Raw genomic sequence first — 13,829 nt, 5'->3', positions numbered from 1 at the left:
ATAAAATGAGTAAAATTAGGAAAAGGCCACACTTGCTCACACAGTTTTTACATTGTTCATCGTCACTATTAGTTAGGTTAAAGGATAAAGGACTGATGACATTGTTACTCACGTATTTTAAAAATTTTATTTTTGCGATATTCTTATTCATATGTGGCTTGGTGGTTGGTTATTCATGCTATTTTCTTTTAAGCTAGATTGATAGCTATATGATGATCTATTTGCTTACTCTTGGGGTGTTGGTTGTCTTGTATCGTCTTTTATTATTGTTCTTTAGAATTTGGCTCATTTATTATAATTAATTTTAAAAATAGTTCGAAGAACACCTGACTTGACACACACATAGATTTTTTTTTCATATTTCTATAAAATTGTTCATTTATTTAAAGAAAAAAGAATGTGATCAATTTTGTTAATGGTCTTTGAATGGCTACCATTTTACCATGCACAATGTTGCATTAAAATTAAACATAAATGTTAGGGTGAAGGTATAAAAAGCCTTACATACTTTATAAAAAATGTCGGGTGACACCTCGAACCATCAAAATGTTTCATGAGACATTTCTACTAAAAAAAAATGTGAAACTATTAAACACCCTTTTGCCCAATCAAGAAATTGTGTAATAGCAAGTGTTAGTTAACACATTTAGCAAGGGGCACGCCATGTGTACTGTGGTAAAAAGCCCTTGCATATCTTTCTCTTTCAAGCTGTAAAAAAATTGAACCGTACTATATGTACCGATGAGATGTACAAACCTGATGACTGAATTGGACTTCATCTGACGATGAAGTCTGATCGAACTTCATCATCAATTATCAAGTTTCATCAATCATGAAGCCCAATTGAACTTCATCATCAAGACCGATCGGGCTTCATTTAGCATAGGCAACAGTGACAAATTACGTTAGGACATTTTTGAATTTTGACGTATTCGGTCATTCTCTCGATAATCCAATTATTTGTATAAGTAGCATTTTCCAAAAAAATTAATGTAGCAGAAGGCTGTAAAAACATGCCGTGCCCCATTTGTTCTTCATTTGCTTATCTCTATGAGTTGTGTTTTCAATTGGAAACGCAACCAAGAAGACATAGGAGACATAAGAGAGAGCAACGAGATATTGGAGGACGAAACAGTAAGGAGACACCCTCAACCTTGATGCCAAAGGCTGTAAAAACATGGCACGCCTCACCTTCAACACTAGAAGATGAACGCGTTTAACAAGAACTATTAAACACCTTCTGCCAATCCACCATTGAGTCCATGTTGAACGTCTTCACCATGCACTTTGGCAGCCGTCTGATCTCTCCGTCGTTGCTTAAAGCCATCTGATTGCAACACTTGTGATCACGATCCACATCGCTAGGCAATGTGAGCGGCCATAGGAGATTGTTGGCCGCCAACAACACGATCTTGTTGTCAATGAATTTGATCTCTTATTCCATCCAATGAATCCTGCTAAAGAATAGCTAGTTCATTATCAGCCTTGGATCTTTACTGGAAAGATATCGAGATTGAGTACACATAGGCTCGCATTGTAGGCGACAGAAAGTTTGTGCTTGGGGGCGAGGCGATAATTGATGGAAAAGACGAGGGCGAGGGTTTGGGCAACAATGGAGGAGCATAAGTCATTTTCAATAAAATACAAAGACATTTTTATGTCTCCACCCTAAATGTTAGGATCAAAGTTTGGGTGTATCTCAAGGTGTTCTCCATTTGGACTCAACTATGCATGAGCATGGATAAAGTCTCTCTAATTCTTTGATTCCATACGGGTGGGCTTGTTTGGTAATTTTTTTCATAAAATTACTTAGGTTAATACTTAATATGCAAAATAACTCCTACCAATTAAAAATTATATTAAATGTTCCTTCTAGCCCAAATGGATGGTCGAACGTGAGCTCACAACAGCAAGGAATTGACTATAGCGATCGTTCCGTCAAGAGATGACTGACACTTGCAAGTACTCCGACGTTTCAATAAGTAAGAGAGTAAATGAGTAGAGTATCAATAGGTTAGAGAAAAACATACATTGGCTCTGGGGAGAGCTGGCTTATATAGAAAGAGAAGAGATCCTCTTGCATGCACGCATCGTGTGTTTGCATGGTGATAAGATTGGATATCCGGCGCTGATAGGCCCCCTAATAACAACATGGTGTCGATGAAACTCTCATTAATATAGATGAGATCTGCTATTAATAAGGATGAGATATTTCATTAATGATAATGAAATCTTAAGGATACGCGAGAATATCCAACATACGATTGCAATGATATTGCTGCAAGTTCGTGCAGGGGCAAGGTTGGGCCAAGGCCAAGAATTGAGATTGAGCCGTGGGATGCAGGTCTAGATTGGGCCGATACGATCCATTAACCCTTTTCCTTCCTTTGACCTCGTCACGTGAAATATTACTACTAACCCATGCTATTAAAATGCAATTTCACATTTCATGTCAACTCATAAAATTAAATTAAAAAATAATTACTTTGTTCGTATCTATATCCATATTATTGTATAACCAAACACTATTTGAATTTATAACTTTTAACTATTAATTAATTTATTAAACAATTTTATAACTGTATTAAAACCCATTTTATTTAAAAATTGATTTAAAAATTTAAAAAATAAATTACAACGGTAAAGCACCACAAATAAGCTTTTATTTAATTTTATGTGTAAAGATATAGCACGATCTACTCCTCTAATATTTTATAAACGTACACCATATTTTGATATTATAACACTTTATTAATAAATATTTATTAAAATACTCTTTAAGTATCATGTTTAAAAAAATAAAAAATAATTATTATGTTAACAAATTTGAATTCATGACTTTAAAATAATAACTAATTTATTTAGTAACTTTATCACCATAATAAAACTCACTTTTTCTACAATTTTACCTAATAAAACTCAGAATTATCAAATATTACCCAATAAATTTTATTTAATTTTTTTTATATATACACAACATGAGTCACACCCTTTATGTCACTTTTTATGTCAGCAGTTTGTCAGTTTATTAATTCTTCATATTCTTTCTTTCCTTTTTCTTCTTTTTTTTTCTTGTTAGAAAGAAATTTAAATTTCTCACAAAAAATTATTTTATGTCAAATTTAAATATTTTTATTCCAGAATTAATATATTCATAACTTATTTGAAATTAATATAATATTGTAATTACTTCTATTTGTAGTCACTCAAAATTGACATGGCAATTATTTTTCTCCAAGAAAATGATAACTATTAGTTATTATGTTGATTATGTAGAATTAATTATACTTTTATCTGTTGTTGTATAAAACAATAATAAATTCTTAGTACAGGAGAGTGTCTCAATCTTAAGGTGGGTGACTTAATTGCGAGTAACTTATCTGCCGATGATCTATAAGAAAAAAATCAATTAGAGACGCATATGAATATTTCACACGAATCCTCCGATATTTAAGTCAATTTTTAGATGAATGTAGAAAACTAAAAGTAAGTAGAATTATAGTAGTATTATAATTCTAAATATACATTGGGTTAGAAGAATCTTTGTCAAGCATCATTGTTGTTAAAATCCTGATTTTATGCGTACGATTTTACGATTTTACGATTCGAAGACCCCCAAACGATTCAAATCCCATGTAAAATCCAATTTGGGATAAAATCCTATAAAATCTCGATTTTACATGTACGATTTTACGATTTTACGCTTCAAAGATCCCCAAACGATTTTACGATTCAAAGACCTCAATTGATTTAAGTTGTAATTTAGAGGATGTTTCCAACGTCTCAATGTCACATAGCATCTGACATTGGAATTTATGCAATGAATTGTTATATTTTGCCTCTAAATTGGAACTTGATTTAACATTGATTGCATAAGTTCCAATGTCACATAACATCTAACATTAATTGCATAAGTTCCAATTTATTTGATTTAAATTATAATTTTTACTTGATTTAACATTGATTACATAAGTAAATCAAGACAAACAAGTAATTAATTAATGGACCACCCAACTCCAAATCGGGATATTACTTGATTTAATCAATGTTAAATCAAGAAAAAATTACAATCTAAATCTAATGGAAGACGTTGGAAGCATCCTCTAAAGAATTATAAGCTCTATTTTACCTCTAAATTACCTATATTTTGCCTTTAAATTGCTTATACCAACCTGCTAGTTTTTGAGCTATATTTTGGAAATATCATCTTTTGAATTATAATAAGGAATAATTAGGCTATTAAATGATATTAATTCATTTTCCACAAAATTATGTTATTATAAACATATATTTACAAAAATTAAAAGGTATTTTTAATTATCTCTAAAATCTTACGATTTTACGATTCGATTTTACGATACGATTTTATGGACCCTTTGTCGATCCCACTTAAAATCCCGATTTTAACAACCTTGTCAAGCATATTGGACGTTTTTTGAATTTGTAAGTGAGCATATTGAATGTGAGTTTGACCTATTGTGCACAACCTCATGTTTGAATATTAGATTTCTCGGGGGTTATAATATCCCAGAATAATCTCTTTTATGGTCTAAATATAAGCTTTCAAGTTTGGAAGAAGCACGAAAGTCTCCCACATATCTTTCGATGAGTAACCTGTGAAGTTCTCAAGAAGAGTCTCTCGGTGATACTTTGAGAGAGACTTCCTAAGGGTTACTTGATGAGGTCATTTGACCTTGCGTTAGTTGCTTGCATGGTTAGTTAACTATCTTCTCAGTGTTACTCGATTAACAACCTCCTGATTGTTCAAGTCACTTGATGTACTCTTAGCCATTTGATTATTAAGATATCTCACTCTGCTACCCATTGAGAGACCTTACTTGATTATATCTCAGTAGTCTCTCTACAATCATATTACTCGATGACATTGGCATGCCAACCATCTCACTGTGTGGTTTAGTCTCTTGGTCTACTTGAGTAAACTTTAACCACTCGACTTATTTTTTCGTCACTTGATTAAGTTTTAAATTAATCTCCCAATGGGGTCATTCCATGTGTTGTAAGCCCATTTCATTATAATTGGGCTCATTATCAGACATAATATTATCAGTCCGTGTTACACATGTTGGTTAAAAAATATATTTAATAGTTAAAGTTTATTTTTTTATCTTTTTAGATGACACTTATATAATGATGAGTTTGGATATAGTTATATAATTGATTTTAAGCTAGACAAGGGAGATCATAAATTTAAATTTTGTTAACATAATAAATATTTATTTTTTAAAATAAAATAATTTAAAAAATTACTTTATTAACAAAGTTTTAAAACACGAATATGGTATATTTGTTAATATAATAGAATACTAGTGGATTACCCATGCCATGCATGGATGAATGGATATCGTAAAAAAAAATTGTTAAAGTAAAAATTATATAATTTAATAGTTACAATAAATGAAAATCACAATAAAGAAGTAAAAAATAAATAAAATAACTATATTGCAATCATGAAAATACAATAAAAAGATTATAAATTTTGAAAGATTTCCTTATATGCATTCAAGGGTAAATAAACAATTAAAAGCACATAACTCTATCCCGAAACCATGTAAAAATAAACCTAAATTAACATGTAATACAATAAGCAATGCGTAAAAACTAAAAAAAATATAACCAACCTCTTTATTTTGAAATATGCATTAAAGGGTAGACTTTTTTTTTATGTGTATTTGTCTCATATGTGCATACCACATGAACCCTAAAAGCCTAATTTTTTTTAGTTGCATTCACATCATTCACTTGACAGAATAGTGGCGCTATGTTACACCAGAAGATCAAACTGGGTAAAAAAATACGGTTAAAATTTATTAAATAAAAGTAAAGAAAAAGAGAAAATTTGAGAAGAATAATCGAAAAAGAATAAGAGAATAAATGGAAGGGTTGAACGGGAATAGAGAGAAAGAAGAGAGAGAGATATTTACTTTCTTTTATTAATTTCTCTTCATTCAAATTCTCCTATTTCTCTCAATTTATCAAATCACATGCTACCATTAAGTTTCTTTTTTTTCCCACGCTTTGCCACACAATTTGAATTTTACTCACTTAACATAATTTTCAAAACACAAATTTAATTTACATTTAATTTCTCCAAGTCCAACATATAACACATCTTCAGTGTAGACTAATGGGAAAAAGGAGAATTAAATAAATGACAATAATCAATTAAGTTGAAAAATAAAATTATGACATTTAAAATTATAAAAAAAAAATTTAAATTAATTAAATTGTATGTAAAATAAAGATAATTTAAATAATCAATTAATTATATAAAATAATAATAATCAAATTTTCAAAATTGATTATCCATACATGACTTTATATATTTCTCCTAACAATTAATTATCACATTTAAGACATGTCAAATTTTTAAGGAAGTAAAAAAAAAATTTAAAAATAAAATTATAACATTTAAGTTATATATAAAATTATAATATTTAAAATTATAAGAAAAATAATTTAAATTAATTAAACTATATATAAAATAAAGATAATTTAAATAATTAATTAATTATATAAATGATAATAATCAAATTTTCAAAATTGATTATCCATGACTTTACATATTTCTCCTCGCAATCAATTACCACATTTAAGACATGTCAAATTTTTAAGAAAGTAACAAAAAAAAAGTTAAAAAAATAAAATTATAATATTTAAATTATATATAAAATTATAATATTTAAAATTTTTAAAAATAAATTTAAATTAATTAAACTATATATAAAATAAGAATAATTTAAATAATCAATCAATTATATAAATGATAATAATCAAATTTTCAAAATTAATTATCTATACATGACTTTACATATTTCTTCTGACAATCAATTATCATATTTAAGACAGATCAAATTTTTAAAGAAAGCAACAAAAAAAAATAAAGTTAAAAAATAAAATTATAACATTTAAGTTATATATAAAATTATAATATTTAAAATTATAATTTAATTAATTTTAAATTAATTAAACTATATAAAATAAAGATAATTTAAATAATTAATTAATTATATAAATGATAATAATCAATTTTTCAAAATTAATTATACATACATGACTTTACATATTTCTCCTCACAATCAATTATCACATTTAAGACATGTCACATTTTTAAGAAAGCAACAAACAAAAATAAAGTTAAGAAATAAAATTATAACATTTAAGTTATATATAAAATTATAATATTTAAAATTATAAAAAAATAAATTTAAAATAATTAAACTATATATAAAATAAAGACAATTTAAATAATTAATTAATTATATAAATAATAATAATCAAAATTTTAAAATTGATTATCCATACATGACTTTACATATTTATGCTAGCAATCAGTTATCACATTTAAGATATGTCACATTTTTTAAAAAGCAACAAAAAAAATAAAGTTAAAAATAAAATTATAACATTTAAGTTATATATAAAATTATAACATTTAAAATTATAAAAAAATAAATTTAAAATAATTAAACTATATATAAAATAAAGATAATTTAAATAATTAATAATCAAAATTTTAAAATTGATTATCCATACATGATTTTACATCTTTATCCTAGCAATCAATTATCACATTTAAGACATGTCACATTTTTTAAAAAGCAACAAAAAAATAAAGTTAAAAAAAAATTATAACATTTAATTTATATATAAAATTATAACATTTAAAATTATAAAAAAATAAATTTAAATTAATTAAACTATATATAAATAAAAATAAAATAAAAAATTTACTTGATAGTCGGTATTCAACAGTATTACCTAATATCTCAAGATTTTTCCCAATTTAAAAAAGTCACATTTTTTTCTAATTTATTTTAATTTTATGCTAATATTTTAGAATTAATAATATGGATAAATTAATAATATTTATCTTGACTTTTCATATATCAGCATGATTACACATTCTCCAAACACCATTTAGTTATGAAAAAATCATTTACATGTTCTAAGAACTACATCTCCAAGACTTAATTAATGACCTATAAAAATTCTATTTCAGGCAAGTAAAAAAAATTAAAAAAACATAATAAAATATCAAAATAGTAATTGGAAATGGGCGGGAAAAAATTTGACGGCTATTTTGTTATAATATATATATAGATATTATAACTAGTGATAGTTGGTGTCAATAAGAAAAAGAAAGTTACCCCTTTGTCAATGTGAGTGCAAAGTGTGATTGAAATTGGAGGTTGAATTTGGGCTCAAGTTTAGATTAGATTTAAGTTATTGGGTTATTATTTTTATATTTTAACTAATTTTGACTATAAATTTTAAAATAGAATAAATAATTTTAAATTTTAAATGAGAAGACTAATTTATTTCCCCAAACCAAACCAAACCAAGTTAGTTGAGTAATTTGACAAAAAAAACTTGGATACGACTGCGTGCGAAATGGGCCAAATGAATGGGTCAAATTGACGGACCATAATTGTGCAGGGGGCACCCCCACAATTCCTTAATCATGGTTAAATACTGAAAGCAACGCAAGAGTCGTTAACCCGACCATGGTTACTTCGTCAACCACGCCAAACTTCCAAACTTTGACGTCACTCCTTGAGATATTAGATGTATTAATCGGCTTGTTTGGTGGTTGGAAGACTTCTTATTCATCTCTCTCTCTCTCTCTCTCTCTCTCTCTCTTCATTCGTAGATATAAAATTTGTGAGGTTCAGTGAGTTGAATTTTCGGATTCAGATCAAGATGGAGTATCGAACTTTGGAGATCAACGTCATGTCTGCCAAGGATCTGAAGCAGGGCAATCTCTTCACCAAGATGAGCGTCTACGTCGTCGTTTCGATCTCCGGCAATCCCGCCACCAGGCAGAAGACCGCCGTGGACAGAGGCGGCAACACCAACCCCACCTGGAACTTCCCCATGAAGTTCACCGTCGACGAGTCCGCCCTCCGCCAGAACCACCTCACCCTCGTCTTCAACCTCCGCTGCGACCGGAGCCTCGGCGACAAGGACGTCGGTGAAGTCCACGTCCCGGTCAAGGAGCTCGCCGACTCCATCGACACCGGAAAACTCCAGTTTTTGACTTACCAGGTGAGAAAGCCCTCCGGCAAACCCAAGGGCGAGCTCAGTTTTTCGTACAAGTGGGGCGAGAAATTCGCCGGATCGGCGGCCGCTAAGTATGATGCACCGTTGACGGCGTATCCGGGTACTGCGGTGGGGGATTCATCGGTAGCAGCTAAGGGCGATGAGCCGGTGACGGCGTATCCGGCTACGGCGGCGGCGGGGCCGAGCTCTGGATACCCACCTCCGCCGCCGCCGCCCTACAATGCTGGGGCATATCCGCCACCGCCACCGCCCTATAATGCTGGGGCATATCCACCACCGCCACCGCCTACGGGCTACGGGTACCCGCAACCGCCGCCTTATGGGGGCTATCCACCGCCGGGGTACGGGTACGCGCCGCAATCGGGATATGGGTACTCGCAGCCAGCACAGCAACCGGCGGCAAAGAAGAAGAACAAGTTTGGGATGGGGCTGGGGGCTGGGCTGTTGGGAGGAGCAATTGGTGGGCTGCTGGTGGGCGATATGGTATCTGATACAGTTTCTGATGATTTTGGTGGCGGATTTGATGGCGGATTTTGATTATTATCCTCATCCTCGTAGTAGATTAGGTTTGATTAGTCTTGGGTGCTTTGGAATGAATGTATAATTATCTGTTTAACGCTTTGACCTTGTTTAATTAATGTGGCTATCTTTGATGTTTGCTTAATTGTGAAGGAAGTTCTTTTTTGGCTGTGTAAGTAAGTAATTTTAATGTATTAAATTAAATGAAAGCTTTAAAAAGAGCAAAAGCCATAAATATGCTCCCAACTTTGCCTTTCTAGTCATTTAGCCACTCAACTTTAGATTGGTCTTATCTTTTGAAACAATCACACATCTTATTTGACAACATATTGTGTGTGAGTTACATGTGGTTTGACATGGCCTCTTTCATTGAGCAAGTTAGTGATAAGGTGCGCACATATCTCACGCTGCAAGAAAAGAGACGGGATTGATGACAGGCAATGTAAAGGAGGTCAAAATCGGTGACCTTAGCCTTGAGGAAAAGGAATGTGAAGACAGAAGAGAACCTTCGACGATACTTGGTGTCGTCATTGATTCACAAACATAAATTAGGTTGAGTTACCATTAATTTACGAACACAAATAGTCATTTCTATGCAACATGAATCATCGCTACCCCTTGTCGTATTCGATTCACAAACATAAACTCCGATTGGTCGGTGCCATCATCAATTAGATGACGAGAAATGTGAGGCCAAGGTTGGTCGGCGGCAACAAAGAAGACGAGAGGTTGGTAGGGTTGAAAAAGGCAAGATGTTGGTCAGTGTTGGGGTAAGCAAGAGGTTTGTCAGCGACGACGAGAAAGACGAGAGGTTACCGGTGTGAGGAATGAGGAAGAAGAAGATGGTGGATGTTGCCTTCACGCTCCTCAATCGCATGTGTGTTCACGAGCCGCGTTTATTGGATCTAAGTGTATAACTATTACAAAATTAAAAGTTGAGAGACACAATTAGTATGAAATTAAAAATTGAAGGGGTACAATAGGTTCAATTTAAAATTAAGGATTATTTTTATGCCTTTTACCCTTTAAAAAGTATAATGAAAGCAAAACATGATTATTTTTATGGTCTAAGAAAAATTAGATTTTTATAAATAAATGTAATTACAAGTTATGGTGTGAGAATGACATGATAACAGGATGATTCCTTTTATTAATTTGCCCCTCGAAATAGAGATGAACCCAGAAAAAGACTTCACATTTTCAAAGTCATCATTCTCACCCACGATTGTCACGCCATGCCTAAAAAGTCTTAAATTGACTGAATAAAAACCCAAAAAATAAACTCTTCCCCATTAATAAAATAAAATAGACAAATAATATATATTTTTATAAAAAAAAAATGAATTTATGGAGTATTGCTTTATTTCTTCATCCATTTAGTGGACAATTCCTAGACTATTGGTGGGCGTATTGTTATGATATATGTCCTTCGGTGGGGATCCCATCAAAATTTGTCCCACCATTTGGTGTCCTTTGGTGTAATTGACCACGTGTCAACCCATATATATATATATATATATATGTATGTGTGTGTCCTTTTCACACTTAAAATTCTCAAATCATTATGTTTATATATAGAAATTAAAAAGAAAAAATCTCAAATCATCCATCCAAAACGTGATACTTGACCTTACAAATCTATCTTTTCATTTGGTGACTTTGTAACTTGTACTGAAACACATTATTAATCAGAATTATTATTTTTTGGTGAAAACGCCGAACCCCACCAGATGCCAGATGCCAGATGGCAACGTCAGCATACGAATCTTCCAAACCGAGGGCTGAACTGAATGCTCCGAAAAGAGTATGTATTTTCTTGGCCAAAGACCAAATTAAGTTGATCTGAAAATACATATATACCCCTACGTCAGATCCAAAGAATATTCATCAACGAATACTAAAACGACAAGAACAGGTCGGCGGTGGGCCGGCAAGATCCAGATTCCAGAACCACCAGATTGATTGATCAAGAAAGAACAATTCTAGGAAGATGGAACCGATGGAAATTAAAGGGTCATCATGATTAACAGGAAGCTGCCATGATCCTCGTTTTTGGCTCATAATACTTGGGGTCGACCTTCTTGTTACAGCAGCTTGCAGCTTGCTTGCTCGATTAGACGTCCATGGCGTCGATGATCAAAGTTCACGTTCTCCACCTGTACAGCCTGCGTGCTGCTTTGCCTCCACGAGAAAGGCATCGAGTTAGAGGTCGTGCCGGTTAACCTCGTAGCCGGCGACCACAAGAAACAGCCTGTTGCGGAAAAATTACAAAACAAAGCGTTAGTGCAAAACCAATATCGAATCAGATTTAACGAGGATAAGAGCACGAAGAACAGCAAAAGAAGAACTCCCTGTTTCGACAATAATGGCAGTCATAAAGATTGCTCTAAGGCTCAGATCTGGAAGAAATTATTTACCACTTTGATAACGTCAACGAATAGGAATCATAAACCACAATGAAGCCCCCAAACCATACCTAGCTCCGACATTGTCGCCAGTAGCACGGGATTTCTTCTACTTTTTTTGTGATCTGGATCTTCCACCCAAACATTGGTCATCCACCAAATGTAATCGCAATAAGAAACAATTAACAACAATTAAATACATATCAAGCAAAGAGGTGAAACAAATTTAAGATGAGAAAAATCGAATTAGCTGCAAAAATCAGGGGATCGTCACCTGTAGCAGTGGGAAGTTCTAGAAGAGAGAAAGAGGCTACCAACGCCGTTGTTGGTGAGGACCGACAACGACCGAAGGAGATCCACGCTAGAGGTGTTGGGGATGCACGTCAGAGTTGTACTAGCCTCTAGGTGTATCCGATCTAAGGCTCAAAAATATTAGATTGTCGCCGTCAACAGTAGGTGATGAAGCCAACGAGGGTTCCGATTTTTGGGATCGGGGGTTCATGCTTTAGTGAGAGAGATAGAGAGAGAGAGAGAAAGAAAGAGATACATACATTAATATACATCGTCTGATCGTCGGCGCAGTGGAAGAAGCAAATAGAGATATATATATCGTGAGTAGTCATTAATAAATGGGATTACTACAAAAAAATTGATTTTTTTGTGGCGGTTTTCAAAAATCGTTGCTAAATTTAAAAAATAATTAAAAAATTAAATTCAATTTTGCGGTAATTTTTGAGAAACTGTCACTAAATTCAAAAAATTAAATAATTCAATATTAAAAATAAAATAATATTTGCACCGATTTTAAAATTGCTGCAAAATTCATTAAAAAATTAAATTTAACGGCGATTTTCGAAAATTGCCACTAAATTAAAAAAATTAAATAATTCAAAATTAAAAATAAAATAATATTTGCGGCGATTTTCAAAAATTGTCGCAAAATTCATTAAAAAATTAAATTTAGCGGCAAATTTTGAAAAACCACCGATAAATTTAAAAAATTATATAATTCAAAATTAAAATTAAAATTAAATTAACATTTGGGCGATTTATAAAAACCGCCACAAAATTCATTAAAAAAATTAAATTTTACTTAAAAAATAATTAAAAATTAAATTAATAAAAATAAATATAAAATCTTAAAAATAAATTTAAAATTGAATTTAAATTAATAGCAAAATTCATTAAAAATTTAATTTAAAAAAAATAAAAATAAATTTAACAAAATTTTAATATATAAAATTTTAATAATTTTTAAAAAATATATAAAATCTTCTTTTTATTTTTAATCAATTAATTTATTTAATTTAACTCAATTAATTTATTTTTAATTTATTCCATTATTCTTTCAAAAAATAATCAATTAATAAATGTTTTTAATATATATGAAAAAATATAAAATATAATTCTAAAAATTAGTTGTTAGATTAGTATATAATATATATATGTGCATATATGTCAAGAGGTGCTTTGTAGATTAGGCGGTTCGCATGTGTATGCGCGTACTTGAGATTCTGGGTTTGAAACTTGGGGAGGGGAAGGTGCTGGAATTTAATTTCCAGCATTGCCGCGTGGCGCGTAGGGGCTGCTCGCGCAGGAAATAATTTTTTTTTTTTTAATTTTAGTGGTAGTTTTGAAACCGTCGCTAAAATTAAAAATTTAATTTTTTTATTAATTTTCGCAGCGATTTTGAAACTTTCGCTAAAATTAAAAATTAATTTATTTTATTAATTTTCGTGGCTGCTTTGAAACCGCCGCTAAAATTAAAAATTTATTTATTTTTTAATTTTTTTGCGACGGTTTTGTATTATAGAAACCGCCGCA

At 31.3% G+C, this 13,829-nt stretch overlaps 1 protein-coding gene across 1 annotated transcript; it reads left to right on the top strand.

Annotated features, from left to right (window-relative positions):
* Positions 1–8,616: 8,616 nt before the first annotated feature.
* LOC127799942 (protein SRC2-like) lies at positions 8,617–9,776 on the top strand. Its single transcript, XM_052334245.1, has one exon. The coding sequence runs from the start codon at positions 8,722–8,724 to the stop codon at positions 9,616–9,618; it is 897 nt and encodes a 298-aa protein (XP_052190205.1). The 5' UTR covers positions 8,617–8,721; the 3' UTR covers positions 9,619–9,776.
* The last annotated feature ends 4,053 nt before the right edge of the window (positions 9,777–13,829 follow it).

Source organism: Diospyros lotus, chromosome 4 (genome assembly GCF_014633365.1).
Source record: "Diospyros lotus cultivar Yz01 chromosome 4, ASM1463336v1, whole genome shotgun sequence".
Lineage (NCBI taxonomy): Eukaryota > Viridiplantae > Streptophyta > Magnoliopsida > Ericales > Ebenaceae > Diospyros > Diospyros lotus.
This window is presented reverse-complemented; position numbering and strand designations above follow the sequence as displayed.